Here is a 14,472-nt window from a genome sequence, read left to right as displayed (position 1 = left end):
ATTCATGAACCAGGTAAAAGCAGGACCGGTAAACAATTCAGCTGAAGCAGCAAACAAATTTTCTTCAGAGACACCTCTAGATACTCGAAGACATTCGACCTTTTCTAAAAATGTAATCACATCATTGTGCTGTTTTTCACCGGAAAATGAAACACCCCATTTGTGTACTTGCACAGGTTTGGAGTATGTGAAACTAGGAACGACACTGACTGGAGCATTAGGAGTAGATGTGGCTATGGGGTTAACCTTAGAATCAAGCTCACCCTCCAAGGTAAGGATTTTAAGAGAAACAGACTTTTTAAAAGGTTCCTGCTCTTCTGTAGTACACTGTAACAAGTGTACTCGGCCAGAAATATGAGCTAGACGAGATATTAATCTAACATATTCATTGTCCTGTACAGTTCCCCTAAACTTCTCTATTTTCTTCGACAAGCTATCCAACGTTTCGGATATTCCTTTCCGTTGGTCCTCAAAAGGGATATGTACAGCCGAAAGTTGGGTGAAACTCCTATTGCCTTCTTCTTGCTTCAAAGCACCCCGCAGAAGATTGCGTTTCCTATCGACAGTTGCCGACTCCTCTGGTACTACGTCCCTAATTTTCAACTCATAGTCCAATTCGTCCACCAGAAGATGTTCAACTTTAAAAGCACACATGATGAAAGCAAAAATTATTGACAAGCAATCCAAAGGTCAGAAATATGAAATATACTTAAGTTTGTACGCAAAATATATAAGTACGGAGAAAATATTAGCAACACACCAACAAAATCAAAAATGGCCAGCAAAATATATGTATCAAATAAATAAAGTAAATAAGGTATAATCAAGTAAATATAGTACCTAAATATTGGAAAAAAAAATTAATTATTATACTTGTACTAGAAAAAAAAATATGTAAGTATTAACGATTACTGTACGTACAAATACAACACTGGCTGAAAGAGTAAAATAATATAATCTAATATATGCTAGTTACTTATACTTCGTTTCAAATTCAACCCAGAATGTAAGCTGTATGACAAAACTATAAACGAGGTTTCAAAATCTCAACTAATTAATAGATACAGCAGTGACAGTGTACCTGTTTAGTATTAGTAAATAGTTAAAGACAAAATAAATCAGAACAGAATGTATAAAAAGATATCAGAAGGGAATAATATAAATAAAAGAAAAAAAAAATGAACTAAAAGAACTACTGTCTTAGAACCTATAAAAGGTTGGCACCAAGTTGGGCTGCCGATGTAACAAAAATACTACTTTGCAGTAGTATTTGGTTGAACTAAAATGATAAGATGAAATGAATGAAGGAAGGGTGATGAACTGATAATGGAAGTATGGAGAGACAGAGGCAAACTGAATAGAGTTGGCTAGCTATAGATGCAAGAGAGCAACTTGACACTCAAGGATGGATACGGCTCGTTTGCATGCCTGTCGAAGAACAGTAGCTCAACCTAAAGAGAGATGATGACTAGGAAAAGGGAAATCTTTTAAGATAAAAATATATGTTCAGAAAATAAATTAGATAAATATAATAATATAATAAAAATAGAAGAATATAGGAGATAAATAAAATAGACTGAATTATGGGCGCCAGAAGTTGGAATGGACCAAACTTCCAGGTATCTTACACTGCTGTTAAATAGTAAATATATTAAATTCAAAAATGGGAAAAAAAATAATGGATATACAAAACAAATAAATATTTATTAAATATAACTACGTAGATTTTTGACAACCTCTGAGTTAGAAAAATACAAACTATGTAACTCTAAAATGACAATGGGAAATAATTACCTATAGTAATATAAATATAATCTATAGTTACATTAGTAATGGAGTAGCTCTTATATGGAGCATACCCCCAACTTACATATACTAGGTTAAATAACAACCTTCACCAAATAATTGTACGATTGCAATACGTACAGCAACGTTAAACCCTATAGAACTAATGAACCAGAATATAATTAAGGGAGGATTATTCACAATGAATAATTTCCGTAACTCTCAAAGAGTTAAATAGGCACTAGCCTCATTAAGGTGAACCTACGGTCTACTTGATATATAAAAATCAGTTGCTTCGACACGTAGTCACTAAAAAATATAACAAGTAAAATGGATAGCCATTCAAAGGGAATAGCGTCCAAAGATATAATTAAAAATTGATTAAATGAATTTAAATAAAGTTAAGCAAATAAGTTAAATAATTATGATTGACTAAAGAAAGATAAAAGTTATATGAATAAGTTAATAAATTAAGCAAATTAAGAGGAAAAAGTATATAAATTTAAATTGATAAGTGGAGACAAGCAAGGTTAGTACTAAAAATATAAAGTTAATTAAGTAAATAAACGGTACAAGTAAATTTCAGGTAATATATAAAGGTAAAGAGAATCTCATATGGGGAAAAGATGATCTGAGCTCAAACCTCTTTGACCAGAGAGTTTACTGGTTTGGGGAACACTATCAACTATTATAGATATATAAAAACAATATGCAACTTAAATATTGAAACAAAATATGTGCGATAAACTATAAAACTTAATCATCAAAATAAATGTCCCGAGTCTTATACAAAAAATGAATGTGGTGTAATAGTGGAAGTGACAATCACTAGCAGATACCAAGTGTCCCAAAACAAACCCTATATGGTCCCCGAGAGTGTCCTTGCTACGGATTCCAAAATCCCTGGTAGGCGAATTAGCACAGGGATGGTGCTAGCTTGTACCAATTAATATACCGATGCCCTTCTGGGGTGCAGAGGGCAGGATACAAAGTAGGTATGTGGGAGGTTCTCCAGGCTGGTCTCCAAATGACCTGGCTTGGCGTAGAACGGTTGCTCCCAGTTGTGAGGGGAGCTGACGGACTGGTTACAGTTTAAGATTTCCCCCAAGTGGCTAAAAACAAACATGTCCCGTTTTAGTTTCAATGTCAGAATCTAAGGAAAGGTCAAAGAGCCAAAGGAAAAGAAATGAGATATCTTTTTTTTCAGAATGAACAACAAAAAGATCATTAGCAAAAACAATGATGGATTTGACCTTGATTCACATTACACACATTAATTTGGGATTTAACTTTAAATTCAATATTTAATACAGAATATGATTTTTATCTGAAAAATATGTCTATAAAGGGTATTTTTTTATTATTAAAAATGGTATGGGATAATGTAATGTGTTGTAAATTTTAAGAAAAATACTGGCTTTTGGAACGAATTTAAGGTGGCTAGAATACACACAATCTAATAGAATAGAGAATAATGAATGTAATCTGTAAAATTTGAATTCAATATTATGAGGTTGACATAACCACACAAATCAAATGATATAATTTACAGGATATGTGACAAGATAATCTTCATCTGAGTGTATATTTTCGAACTATGGATATAATTAAAGATACTAAATTCAAAGAACAACTCCGATTCATACATTTACAGAAATAAATTCAATAGGAATTTAATATGACATGATAGCGGCCATATTCGTTCCTTTTTCTCAACCTTTTTAAGAGTAAAAAAAAATTTACCGGATGACATGACTTCCAATTCCTCCGGGATCTCCCAAAACTTAGTCTCCTAGCTTCTCCAAAGCACCACCAATAATTTGCCACTAAATATCACTTATAAAAGCTTGAAACTATTGTATTAAAATTTCCGTCCTTTTCAATCAGTCATCCGCCACTTTTCCGTTCTAGCGTACCAAGCGAAGTGTCACAGTAAAAACCAACATAGTAATGTAAGTAGGATAGGAATAGCGATCACAATGTTCTGCTTGTGGGCGCGTCCGCTTAGCGGTGCTAGTAGTCATGACATGACAGTAGAATGACATGACGCATGACATGACTTCGTTGCGCATGACACATTTGCTGGCGGGATTTGTTGATTTGCTATCACAATTTCTATTGTAATATGTACGCATGTACGCCATTACAAATTGCTTTGTGTTGATTTTGTCTTGTTTTGTTTTTTTAAAAATTGAGCTAAGACAGAGTTTTACCATTATTGAAATGGAACAACATACAACAAGACTTAAAAAATGTTGCGTTCCTGGTTGCACCGATTCAACAAGCAAACGATTTCGTTTTCCAAATCCACATGATGCGATGGACATGTTTTTGGAATGGTTGAAACTAATCAAAACGAATCGATTAAGTAAGTATACACCACTACGTGTTTACAAGAATTTTTGTATTTGTTCTAGGCATTTTAAAGAAGAAGATAGGGTACCAGACGTGAAATCTGGAAGGAGAGGAATTATCAAAGGGGCCATCCCGCGCTTATTTTTACCGCCACAAAGTAAGAAATGTACCTCAGATTATCAGGATGAAGAAAATTATTTAGGTTATGTCAGGCCTTCTACTTCCCAGCAAGACAGAAATATGGAGCAAGACAGAAATGCCAGGCCTTCTACTTCCCAGCAAGATTTATCTAGTAATATGGAGCAAGACAGAAATGCCAGACCTTCTACTTCCCAGCAAGACATAATGGAAAGAGATATTGAGGAAACTCCAGCCAAAAAGAGGTTTATTGATCATGGTAATATATAAAAATGTGCCTTAACTAAATTCTTAATTGTAATAATATTCTTATTTATCTAGATTATGCCAAGTCTCCTACTTCCCAGCAAGACCTATCTGATAATATGGACCAAGACAGAAATGCTAGGCCTTCTACTTCCCAGCAAGATTTATCTAATAATATGGAGCAAGACAGAAATGCCAGACCTTCTACTTCCCAGCAAGACATAATGGAAACAGATATTGAGGAAACTCCAGCCAAAAAGAGGTTTATTGATCATGGTAATATATAAAAATGTGCCTTAACTAAATTCTTAATTGTAATAATATTCTTATTTATCTAGATTATGCCAAGTCTCCTACTTACCAGCAAGACCTATCTGATAATATGGAGCAAGACAGAAATGCCAGGCCTTCTACTTCCCAGCAAGACTTATCTGACAATATGGAGCAAGACAGAAATGCTGGTGGTAAGTAATTAATTATTCTAATAGTAAATACCCAAGGGTGGGTCTAACCCTTAAATGCCCAAGGGTGGATAAAAAGTCCACTTAATGTACATTCCCTTGTAACATATTTATTAGGTGTTCCAAAATTTTTCAAAAATTATTTATTGTTAAAAAGTCTGCCCTATATGGAATGTAAATTGGGTTCTACCAATATTTTTGAAAATAAAAGTAATATTTTTAGTTAAATATGGGTGGGCACAAAATGTCCACCCTGGGTTGGTAAAACTTATTACTAAAGGTTTCTGTATAATTTCTCGTTGGCAGGAACATAATCCACATAATTATTGACTTACACTTACATAATCGACACAATTATCTGCCACACTAATGAGAAGGCTGAGAGGAAGAATGTGGAGAAAATCGACAGATCTGAATTACTGATTTTTACTAGTATTTTAATTTTGATTTACATTGTAATTTTGTTGAAGGTTTGTACTTATATCGTTTATATTAATATTTTAGGAAATGCTGTGTCTACTAAGCATAAGATTCTTAAGTTTAATCCATTTGTAACAATTCTCAGTATTACAGTAAAACCTGTCAGTAACGGCCACTAAAAATGAAAGAACTATTGGCTGTTATAGCAAGGTGGCTGGTATTACCAGTTTTTGTAGTCTACATATAACGGTTTGGGGAATTTTTAAACTGGTCGTTAGTACAGGTGGTCGATTTTGGCAGGTGGCTGGTAACATAGTTTTTACTGTAGCTATTTTTTAGGTGGACATTTTTTACCCACCCTTACGCATACATGGAACCTACATAAGGTTTAGGGTTAATAGAGAGTTATCAAGTAAAATTCTATCCATCCGTTATTTTGACACGTAAACGCTATTTTTATACGGTATAAGTTTTAACGTATATGTAATTTTAGAGTTATCAAGTGGTAGAATTTGTGCTTGACGTTCACGTTAAAAGTTGGTAGCTGTCAGTCACTAAATGTTGTATTTGACAGCAATATAATTAAATTTGTTTAATTTTTTTTTCTATTTTTGGTTTGTTTTACCCAAGATACATATGGGCGCGTTCACCAGATGCAAACGTTGGCAATCAGTTTGCGCTTTATGGTTCTGAACGACTTGCTAACGTCAAACATGTTTGGAAAGCGGTTGCCATTTTTGCAAACATAAGATATTTAAGTTGAACTTTGCAAACGTGTTGAACATTGAAAAAATATGGCGGGAATTTAAATTGTATATATTGTTCCGTATTGACAGTTCATTGGTTGGCACACAAAACTGTTCTTAACCTAAACTCAATGTAATTATTGATTTTTCTTATTTGTTTTTTGTCGTGATTTTGAGGTAGTATAGTATTTAAAGACATTCATTAGATTAATTATTTTATAAACTTTACGTTTTTGGTGATTTTGAGTGCTGACAACGTGCCTGTGACTTGTATAGTAGTGAACTGTGGAGGTCCAACTGATCGGGATAATGTTAATTTTAATTTGTTTTTTGTCCTGATTTTGAGCTAATATAGTATTTAGACATTCAGTAGATTAATTATTTTATAAACTTTACGTTTTTGGTGATTTTGAGTGCTGACAACATGCCTGTGAATTGTTATAGTAGTGAATTGTGGAAGTCCAACTGATCAGAATAATGTTAATTTTAATTTGTTTTTTGTCGTGATTTTGAGCTTAATATAGTATTTAAAGACATTCATTAGATTGATTATTTTATAAACTTTTCGTTTTTGGTGATTTTAAGTGCTGAAAACATGCCTGTAACTTGTATAGTAGTGAACTGTGGAAGTCGAGCTGATCGGATAATGTTAATTTTTTTCGTGTTCCCTTGTAGGGATTTTTATTCACAGTCATTTGTTGTGGGCTTCTGTCATGTGTCGTATAATCCGTTTATAGTAATATTATACACGATTATACAACATCTAACAGAAGCTCGAAACAAATGACAATCGATGAAAAGCCCTATTAGAAACTCATTTACGTTTCCTTGCTTAACTAAATTATCAAAAAACAGGACGCACTCATGCTAGGAATTATGGTTTTTATTAATATTATTACAATTATTTATATGTGACACTAACGTAACTAGTGACATTAATTTTAGGCCAATGTGACAAACTTTATTAATACTAAATTTTAACATTTATCCCCTATTTTGTTAAAACAATATTATTTTGTTTTTCATTCTATTCAAAATAAATGCAGTTTTGACAGGGAATTTGTTTTGTTATTTATTTATTCCATATAGACCTGGATCCCGCGTACCAAAAAAAGTTGATTAATAGCAAGCTGTAAATTTATTAATAGCTTAACAGTGTCTAGTCCGACAAACTTTGATGTATGGGAACACTAGAAGTTTTAACTGTGGAACAGGTTAAAAATTTGGAACGTCAAACTACGAAAATGTTTATGTAATTTGTCAGATAAAACTTCCAATTGATTTGTTACAATTCATTAAACTCTCATGCAAAAACCAGACTGGTGAAAAAATCGCCAACTGGGCATTTTAATGAGTAGAACACGAAGACCATGTCAAACTACAGGAATCATGTTGGTTAGTAATAGCAGTCTGATTTTTGCATGAGAATTTAATGAAAGGGTAACAGATCAATTGGATGTTCTGTCCGACAAAATATATGGGATGTTTTCGTAATCTGATGTTCCAAATCTGAGTTTCCAAACTGTTTCACAATTAAAACTACCCCTGTTCCAGTGCCACAATACATCAAAGTTTGTCCAACTGGACACCGTTAAGCTATTAACAAATTTTCAGCTTGCTATTAATCAATTTTTTTGGTACACGGGATCCAGACCTAATAGGTTTGTTCATAGTACGACACAAACGATTAGCAACTGCTGCCAACCATAAGATGCATGAGCAGTTAACAGTTAGCGTTGTGCAGTTAATAGTTAGCATTCATAGACTACGAATGCACATGTGTCTGATGGTTGGCAAGAGTTGCTGATCATTCTACGAACAAACCTATCAGTAAGCACAATTTGTGATATCCATGGGTAGTTACTAACCGAAAGAGGCAGGATTCGATTTTTAAAACATTTATTTTAGAGTCAAAACATAGTCATACCTTAAACGATAAATGTATATTATCATTTCAAGTTGATACTAATTACAAAAATAAATACACATTTAAAAGACAATACATAATTACTCATGATGAAGAAGTACATTATAATTAAAAATGAATAACCATTTTCATATCGCTGCAGCCCGTTAACGTTAAAATCAGTTCCGTTATTCAATATTCATACTGCGCATGCTCCATTGCTAAAATAACGTTACCGTATTCTCCTAGAGTTACTTGATAACTCTCTAATCATGTTTTGTATGTTTGCAAATATTTGTATGTTTTGTAATGTTTTGCAAAAATGTTTGAAATACAGTGAAACCTGTCAGTAACGGCCACTAAAAATGAAAGAACTATTGGCCGATACATAAAGGTGTCCGGTATTGCCAGTTTTTGTAGTCTACATATAATTGGTAAGGGGAATTTTTACACTGGCCGCTTTTGGCAGGTGGCCGTTAACACAGGTTTTACTGTAGTTTAAAAATGTTTTTAATTGTAATATTATTGCATTGTTATAGGCAAACAGCAAGGCAGGAAGGCAAGGAGAGGCATTTTAAAAAGTATACAAATTTCAAGGAAGCAGTACTTAACACCAAAGAAAAGGAAAATGTATACAAAAATTGTTGCATCAAGTAATAGAATTCATAAGTTGGCATATAGATTATCAAGTTACCAAGAAAAATTACAGGCTGCTAAACGTTTATCAGAAACAGTACCATTTAGAAAATTGGCTGAGCAGGTTAATCCATTAACATATACATTTATTTTGTCTCAAATTCGTACCCAACAACAAAAACTGAAGGGAAGAAAATTTACCATAGATGAGAAGGTCCTGGCTCTAACACTATTTAAAGGAAGTGGAAAAGGGTACAAACTGCTGTCAAAAATTTTTTCTTTGCCATCTAAAAGAACGTTGACAAATTTATTGAATAAGATTAAATTAAATCCTGGAATTAATGAGATCATGTTTGAGATGTTACAAAAGAGTGTCCACAAAATGACGCCAAGGGACCGGCACTGTGTATTAATGTTCGATGAAATGTTTTTGTCAACACGTCTACAATACAACCAAAAAGAAGATAAGATAGAGGGGTTAGAAGATTATGGTACTGAAAGGTGCCCAAATTTTGCCAACTATATAAATGTGTTTATGATTAAAGGTATTTACAAACAATGGAAGCAGCCAATCTGTTATACATTTAGTGATGGAGCTACAAAAAGTAGAAAATTAAAAAACTTGATAATCGACGTAATTAAACAACTGCAAAATATTGGATTAACTGTTGTAGCCACAGTATGCGACCAAGGAGGACCAAATGCAGCAGCAGTCAACTTATTAATTCAGGAATCCCGGACGGAATATTTAAGAATAGGACAAGACTATCAATATTTTGGATTTCTTGTTAATGGCAAAGAAATTGTTCCTCTCTATGATACCCCACACCTATTTAAAGGCTTGAGGAACAACTTATTAAACAAGGATCTACATTTCGAGCTTCATGGAAAGAAGGGTATTGCTAAATGGGACCACATAGAGCAATTCTACCAGCTGGATGCATCGGAGCCCTTAAGAATTTGCCCAAAATTAACAGACGAACATGTGTTGAGGAACAAAATCAAAAAGATGAAAGTGAAGAACTGCATGCAAGTCTTCAGTCACCAAGTTGGAAGTTTAATGGTGAAACTTGTAGAGTGGAAAGCTGAAGTGAATCTGTGTAGTGAAGTGGCAGATACAGGTCGTATAATTTTATTTTTAGATGAACTTTTTGATTCTTTGAATTCCAATCAGAAAACTGCTCCTGTAAGCAAACCTTTGAAAGGTGGTGTTACCTTAACATCAAACCATGATCAATTTTGGAAACGATCTTTAACTGTTTTAAACAAAATGAAATTCTTTGATAGAAAGAAACAGAAATTTGTTTCTGTACCATCATTAAAAAATTTGAATTTTACCATTCGTGGATTTTTATATTTAAAGAACAAATTATTAAAAACTAATAATAATTACTTACTGTTAAGAGCATTTCAGCAAGATGCTTTAGAAAATTTTTTCGGGTTAATTAGAAGTTATAGAGCTACAGATAATTCAGTAAGTGTGTCAGATGCTATAACCACCTTCAAAGCTTTGGTTATAAATAATTTTATGTCTTTCCATTCACCTGAAAGCAATTGTGAAAAAGATGTTAGTGAGGGAGCACTAGACACCTTACGTTTTTTTTTAACTGGTGAGGTATTACCAGGTTGTACACCTTTAGTACCTGACCTTAATTATTCACTTCCTATGTCAGTTTCAAATGTTAAGAAAACTCGGGTGGGAAGGTGTACTGTAACTTATGTTGCAGGATATGTAGCAAAAAAAGTATTGAAGAAGGTTTCATGTGAGCAATGTAAATACAATATGTTATTTAGAGACAAGAAAGGAGATACAGAATTTATTGAAGCCAGGCAATATAATATGTCAAATTTAACAGTGCCTGGGAATTTGTTGACTCATTATGTATCTGAGGCCCTTGCAAAATTGTTTTACCTAATTCCAAGGGTCTGTCATATGCAACCTTTACACTCTATATTGTGTGAACAACTTAATAAAGATAAACTTTTAACATTTTCAGTATTCAATTGTAAAATACATTCAAATGTTGGTTCAAATCTGTGTAAATTTATTGTTAGACTTTCTGTATATATGTGGTGTAAAAGTGTAAATACAATTCTAAATGGCAAAGACCAGAAATTTATTAATGGTATAAAAAGTAAGTCAGAATATACTAAGACAGATCCTATAAAATTGGTTGCTTATAGAAAATATGAAAAAAGGAGAAAACAATTTTTTAAGGACCGATCATAAATCTGGACCTCAGAGGTAATCTACGCTATGTCCACATGGTGTTGTTTTGAATAAGTTCCTTTAATTAATCTATTTATTTTATTAGTTGGAATATACAAATTGGTTATATAATATCATTAAAATATGGTCACATTGTCTTTCGAACAATAATTATGGGATATATCAGATTTTTATGACATTCAAAGTGCTCTACTTCACAGTTGCTTGAAATGACAGAGTGTAGTTTACCTGCAAGGTCCAGAAATACAGATTTATCAGTTCCAATGTAAAACTAGACAAAATTGTATGTCATTGTTCTCTTCAATGAATTTTGAGAAGCTCCTTCATTAAAACTTTATGCTTATCATACTTGATACATTTTTACAAAAAGTCATCTGTTTTTGTTTGTAGACAATTTCCATTTACATTTTAATATTTCCATTTTGTTTTTAGCAAATAACATTTTGTGTGTTTTTCATTTACTGGACTCATATGAATCTCAAGCATTATTTTTATTGTTTTACATATCTAACGTGCTATGTACTATTTTGAATTTTATAATCAATTATTATCAAAATAGAAAGTAAAATAGTTAATTACTACAGTTATGAATCATATTTCATCACCATTTTGATGTTTATTTAGTTGTATAGTTATTTCAGCAATGTTAATAAAAACTTTGAAGGGCTGAAGTGAAAAATTGCCATTTTTGACTTATACTCTTAATGCATAGCACGATAGATATTTTCTACTTTCCCAACCATTTTGCTTCTCACAATTGCTTCCATCCTTTTCTATCTTGCGCCATTCTGATCCACTGTTTGCCTGCCACTGCTCTTATGTCATCTACCCATCTCTTGAGTCTTCCCATGCTTATTTCATCCTCCTTGGTCTCCATTCTAGAATTTTCTGTACCCACCAGCTATCATCATACCTGTGACTGTGAAATTGACTGTGTGACCGGCCCAACATCATTTCATTTTTTAAATTTGTTCCATGATATCCATGATCCACTCCAATTTGTATGTACAAACTGGTAGTATGCATGTGCTATGTATGTTTATAGAAATGGAGGTGCTTTTCAAGATATATGCTGGTTTACCAAAAGTGGCCCATGTCTGTTGTGTTATTTTAATTTCAGCATCCGGATTTGGTTTTCCCAGTTTGATGACATGGCCCTTGTATACATAATGTTCAACATTTTCTGTGCTATGATTTTGTATTGTTATGTTCGTCTGATTCTGGCTCTTTATTTTTGTTTTATTGTAGTTCATTTTTAAGCTTACAGCTCTCGAAACTACATTTAATTGTTGTAACATTTCAGTTAGTTCTTGAATATGTTCTAATAAAACTATGTTTTCAAATGGTTTAATTATGATACGTTGATGTTTACACATTTGTCCCATTCTAATTTCTTAAAAATATTTTCTGGAGTAAGGGGAATAGTTTGGGAGAAATGGTGCCTCCTTATCTCACTCTCTGTTGTAGATAGTTACATAGTTAGTACACTTTTATTATGCATTATATATTTTACTATATAGATGAATAATTTGAAGACATTATAATTTCGTATAGGTAATTATGTAGATACTTTTTTGTTTATTTTAATAATTCATTTGTGTCACATATAATTGTTAATATTTTGTTTAATGTGTAATTAAGACTTTAATTGTACTCTAGTTTATAAGAAATTATAGAGATTGATTTTATAATGTATGTTAGCATATTTTTTTTGTATATTTTGTATATTTGTCTCTTTCACTATTTCCTACTAACAAGGCATCATCAGCATACATTAAGCACCATGGAATGTTACCCTGTAGTTTCGCTGTTATCTGGTCCAAAACTAATGAGAAAAATTACGGACTAAGCACCGAGCGTTGGTGCAATCATACTTTCACATGAAATTTATGTCTCTCCCACACCTGTTCTAACACTAGTCGTTACTCCCTCATACATATCTCTCACAATCTTTACATATTCGCCAGGGACTTCTTTCTTGTTGAGTGCCCACCACAGAATCTCTCGAGGAACTCTATCATATGTTTTCTCAAGATCAATGAATACTATATGAGCGTTTGTTTCTTTACTCTTGTATTTTTCCATCAACTGCCTTATAATAAAAATTGCATTTGTTGTTGATCTACCCTGCATAAAGCCAAATTGATTCTAGGATATTTCAGTCTCTTCACGTATCCGTCTATCAATTACTCTTTCCCATATTTTCATGGTGTGGCTAAGCAGTTTTATAGCCCTGGAGTTTGTACATTGTTGTATATCGCCCTTGTTTTTTGTAGACAGGTACTAGTATACTGCTTCTCCATTCATCTGGCATTTGTCCAACTTCCATAATTCTATTAAATAAACCTGCTAGCCACCTTGTTCCTGTCTCTCCCAATGCTCTCCATACTTCCCCAGGAATATCATCTGGTCCTACTGCTTTTCCTTTCTTTATTTTTTGAAGCGCTTTAGCCACTTCCTCGTTTGATATTGTGTTGACCATTACTGTTACTGACTCCACAGGCTGTCTGTCAAATTCTTCATTTAATAAGCTGTCAAAGTACATCCTCCATCTCTTTTTGACATCCTTTTCGTGAACTAGTATTTTATTATTTTCGTTTCGCGATCATATCGTTTTGAAAATCTGTGTCGGATCTGGTTTCTTGTCACTTTTTATATAATTTTCCCTTCTTTTTTATTTTTCCTTGTACTTCGTTTGACCACCACCAAGTCTCTTTATCCTCGAAAATGTTTTCCTGACGTTTTCCCAAGTATTTCAGTAGCAGTCTCTCTAATACTACTGGCCATCTTGTCTACTATTCTTTCCCTGAATAGACCTTCTTTCTCATCTTTTAGCATCAACCACTTGGTGTCCAGCTTGTAATTTCCATATTGGATATATCCTCTCGCAGTTGATCTTCCCATCTTATTTTCGGTCTTCCTATAGGTCTGTTTATTACTGGCGTCCAATTTGTTATCTGCCTAATTAATTCATCCGCTCCTCTTCTTTGGATGTGGCCAAACCATTTTAGTCTTTGTGCTTGACTGAATCCCACAATGTCATCTCCTTCCATTAAATTTCTTATTTCGTGATTCATCAAAATTCGTATTTCTCCTTGATCTGTCTTAATTGGACCATGTATTCTGCTCATAATGTTTCTTTCTATTATTCTCAGTTTTTCTTCAATACTGTATATTAGCATATTTTTTTTGTATTTTTTTGCATATTTCTGTATATTTTGTTTATTATAATTTTAAGAATCAGATTAAAAGAGCTTGACAGATCTAGGTACTTTTTTGTTTATTTTAATAATTCATTTGTGTCACATATAATTGTTTATATTTTGTTTAATGTGTAATTAAGACTTTAATTTTACTCTAGTTTATAAGAAATTATAGAGATTGATTTTATACTGTATGTTAGCATATATTTGTTTCTGTAATGGGGGTAATCCCTTATATAACTAAATAAATCAATAATAAAGCTCATAACATTAACACAGCTAAACAGGCGATTGCAGGGACCAGATGGAAAAATGGCACGAAGAAGTATTGTTTGGTAGCCACATT

At 32.9% G+C, this 14,472-nt stretch overlaps 1 protein-coding gene across 2 annotated transcripts; it reads left to right on the top strand.

Moving 5' to 3' along the window:
* Positions 1–3,863: 3,863 nt before the first annotated feature.
* Positions 3,864–14,190, top strand: LOC126882807 (uncharacterized). 2 transcript variants are annotated; one of them, XM_050647885.1, is made up of 4 exons: positions 3,869–4,537; positions 4,600–4,800; positions 4,863–4,988; positions 8,597–14,190. In XM_050647885.1, the coding sequence occupies exons 1-4, from the start codon at positions 3,919–3,921 to the stop codon at positions 10,921–10,923; spliced, it is 3,273 nt and encodes a 1,090-aa protein (XP_050503842.1). In that variant the 5' UTR covers positions 3,869–3,918; the 3' UTR covers positions 10,924–14,190. The 2 variants fall into 2 exon arrangements, with proteins under 2 accessions (XP_050503843.1, XP_050503842.1); XM_050647886.1 differs by lacking the exon at positions 4,600–4,800 and having other exon boundaries at positions 3,864–4,537.
* The last annotated feature ends 282 nt before the right edge of the window (positions 14,191–14,472 follow it).

This window comes from Diabrotica virgifera, chromosome 3 (genome assembly GCF_917563875.1).
Source record: "Diabrotica virgifera virgifera chromosome 3, PGI_DIABVI_V3a".
NCBI classification, from domain to species: domain Eukaryota; kingdom Metazoa; phylum Arthropoda; class Insecta; order Coleoptera; family Chrysomelidae; genus Diabrotica; species Diabrotica virgifera.
This window is presented reverse-complemented; position numbering and strand designations above follow the sequence as displayed.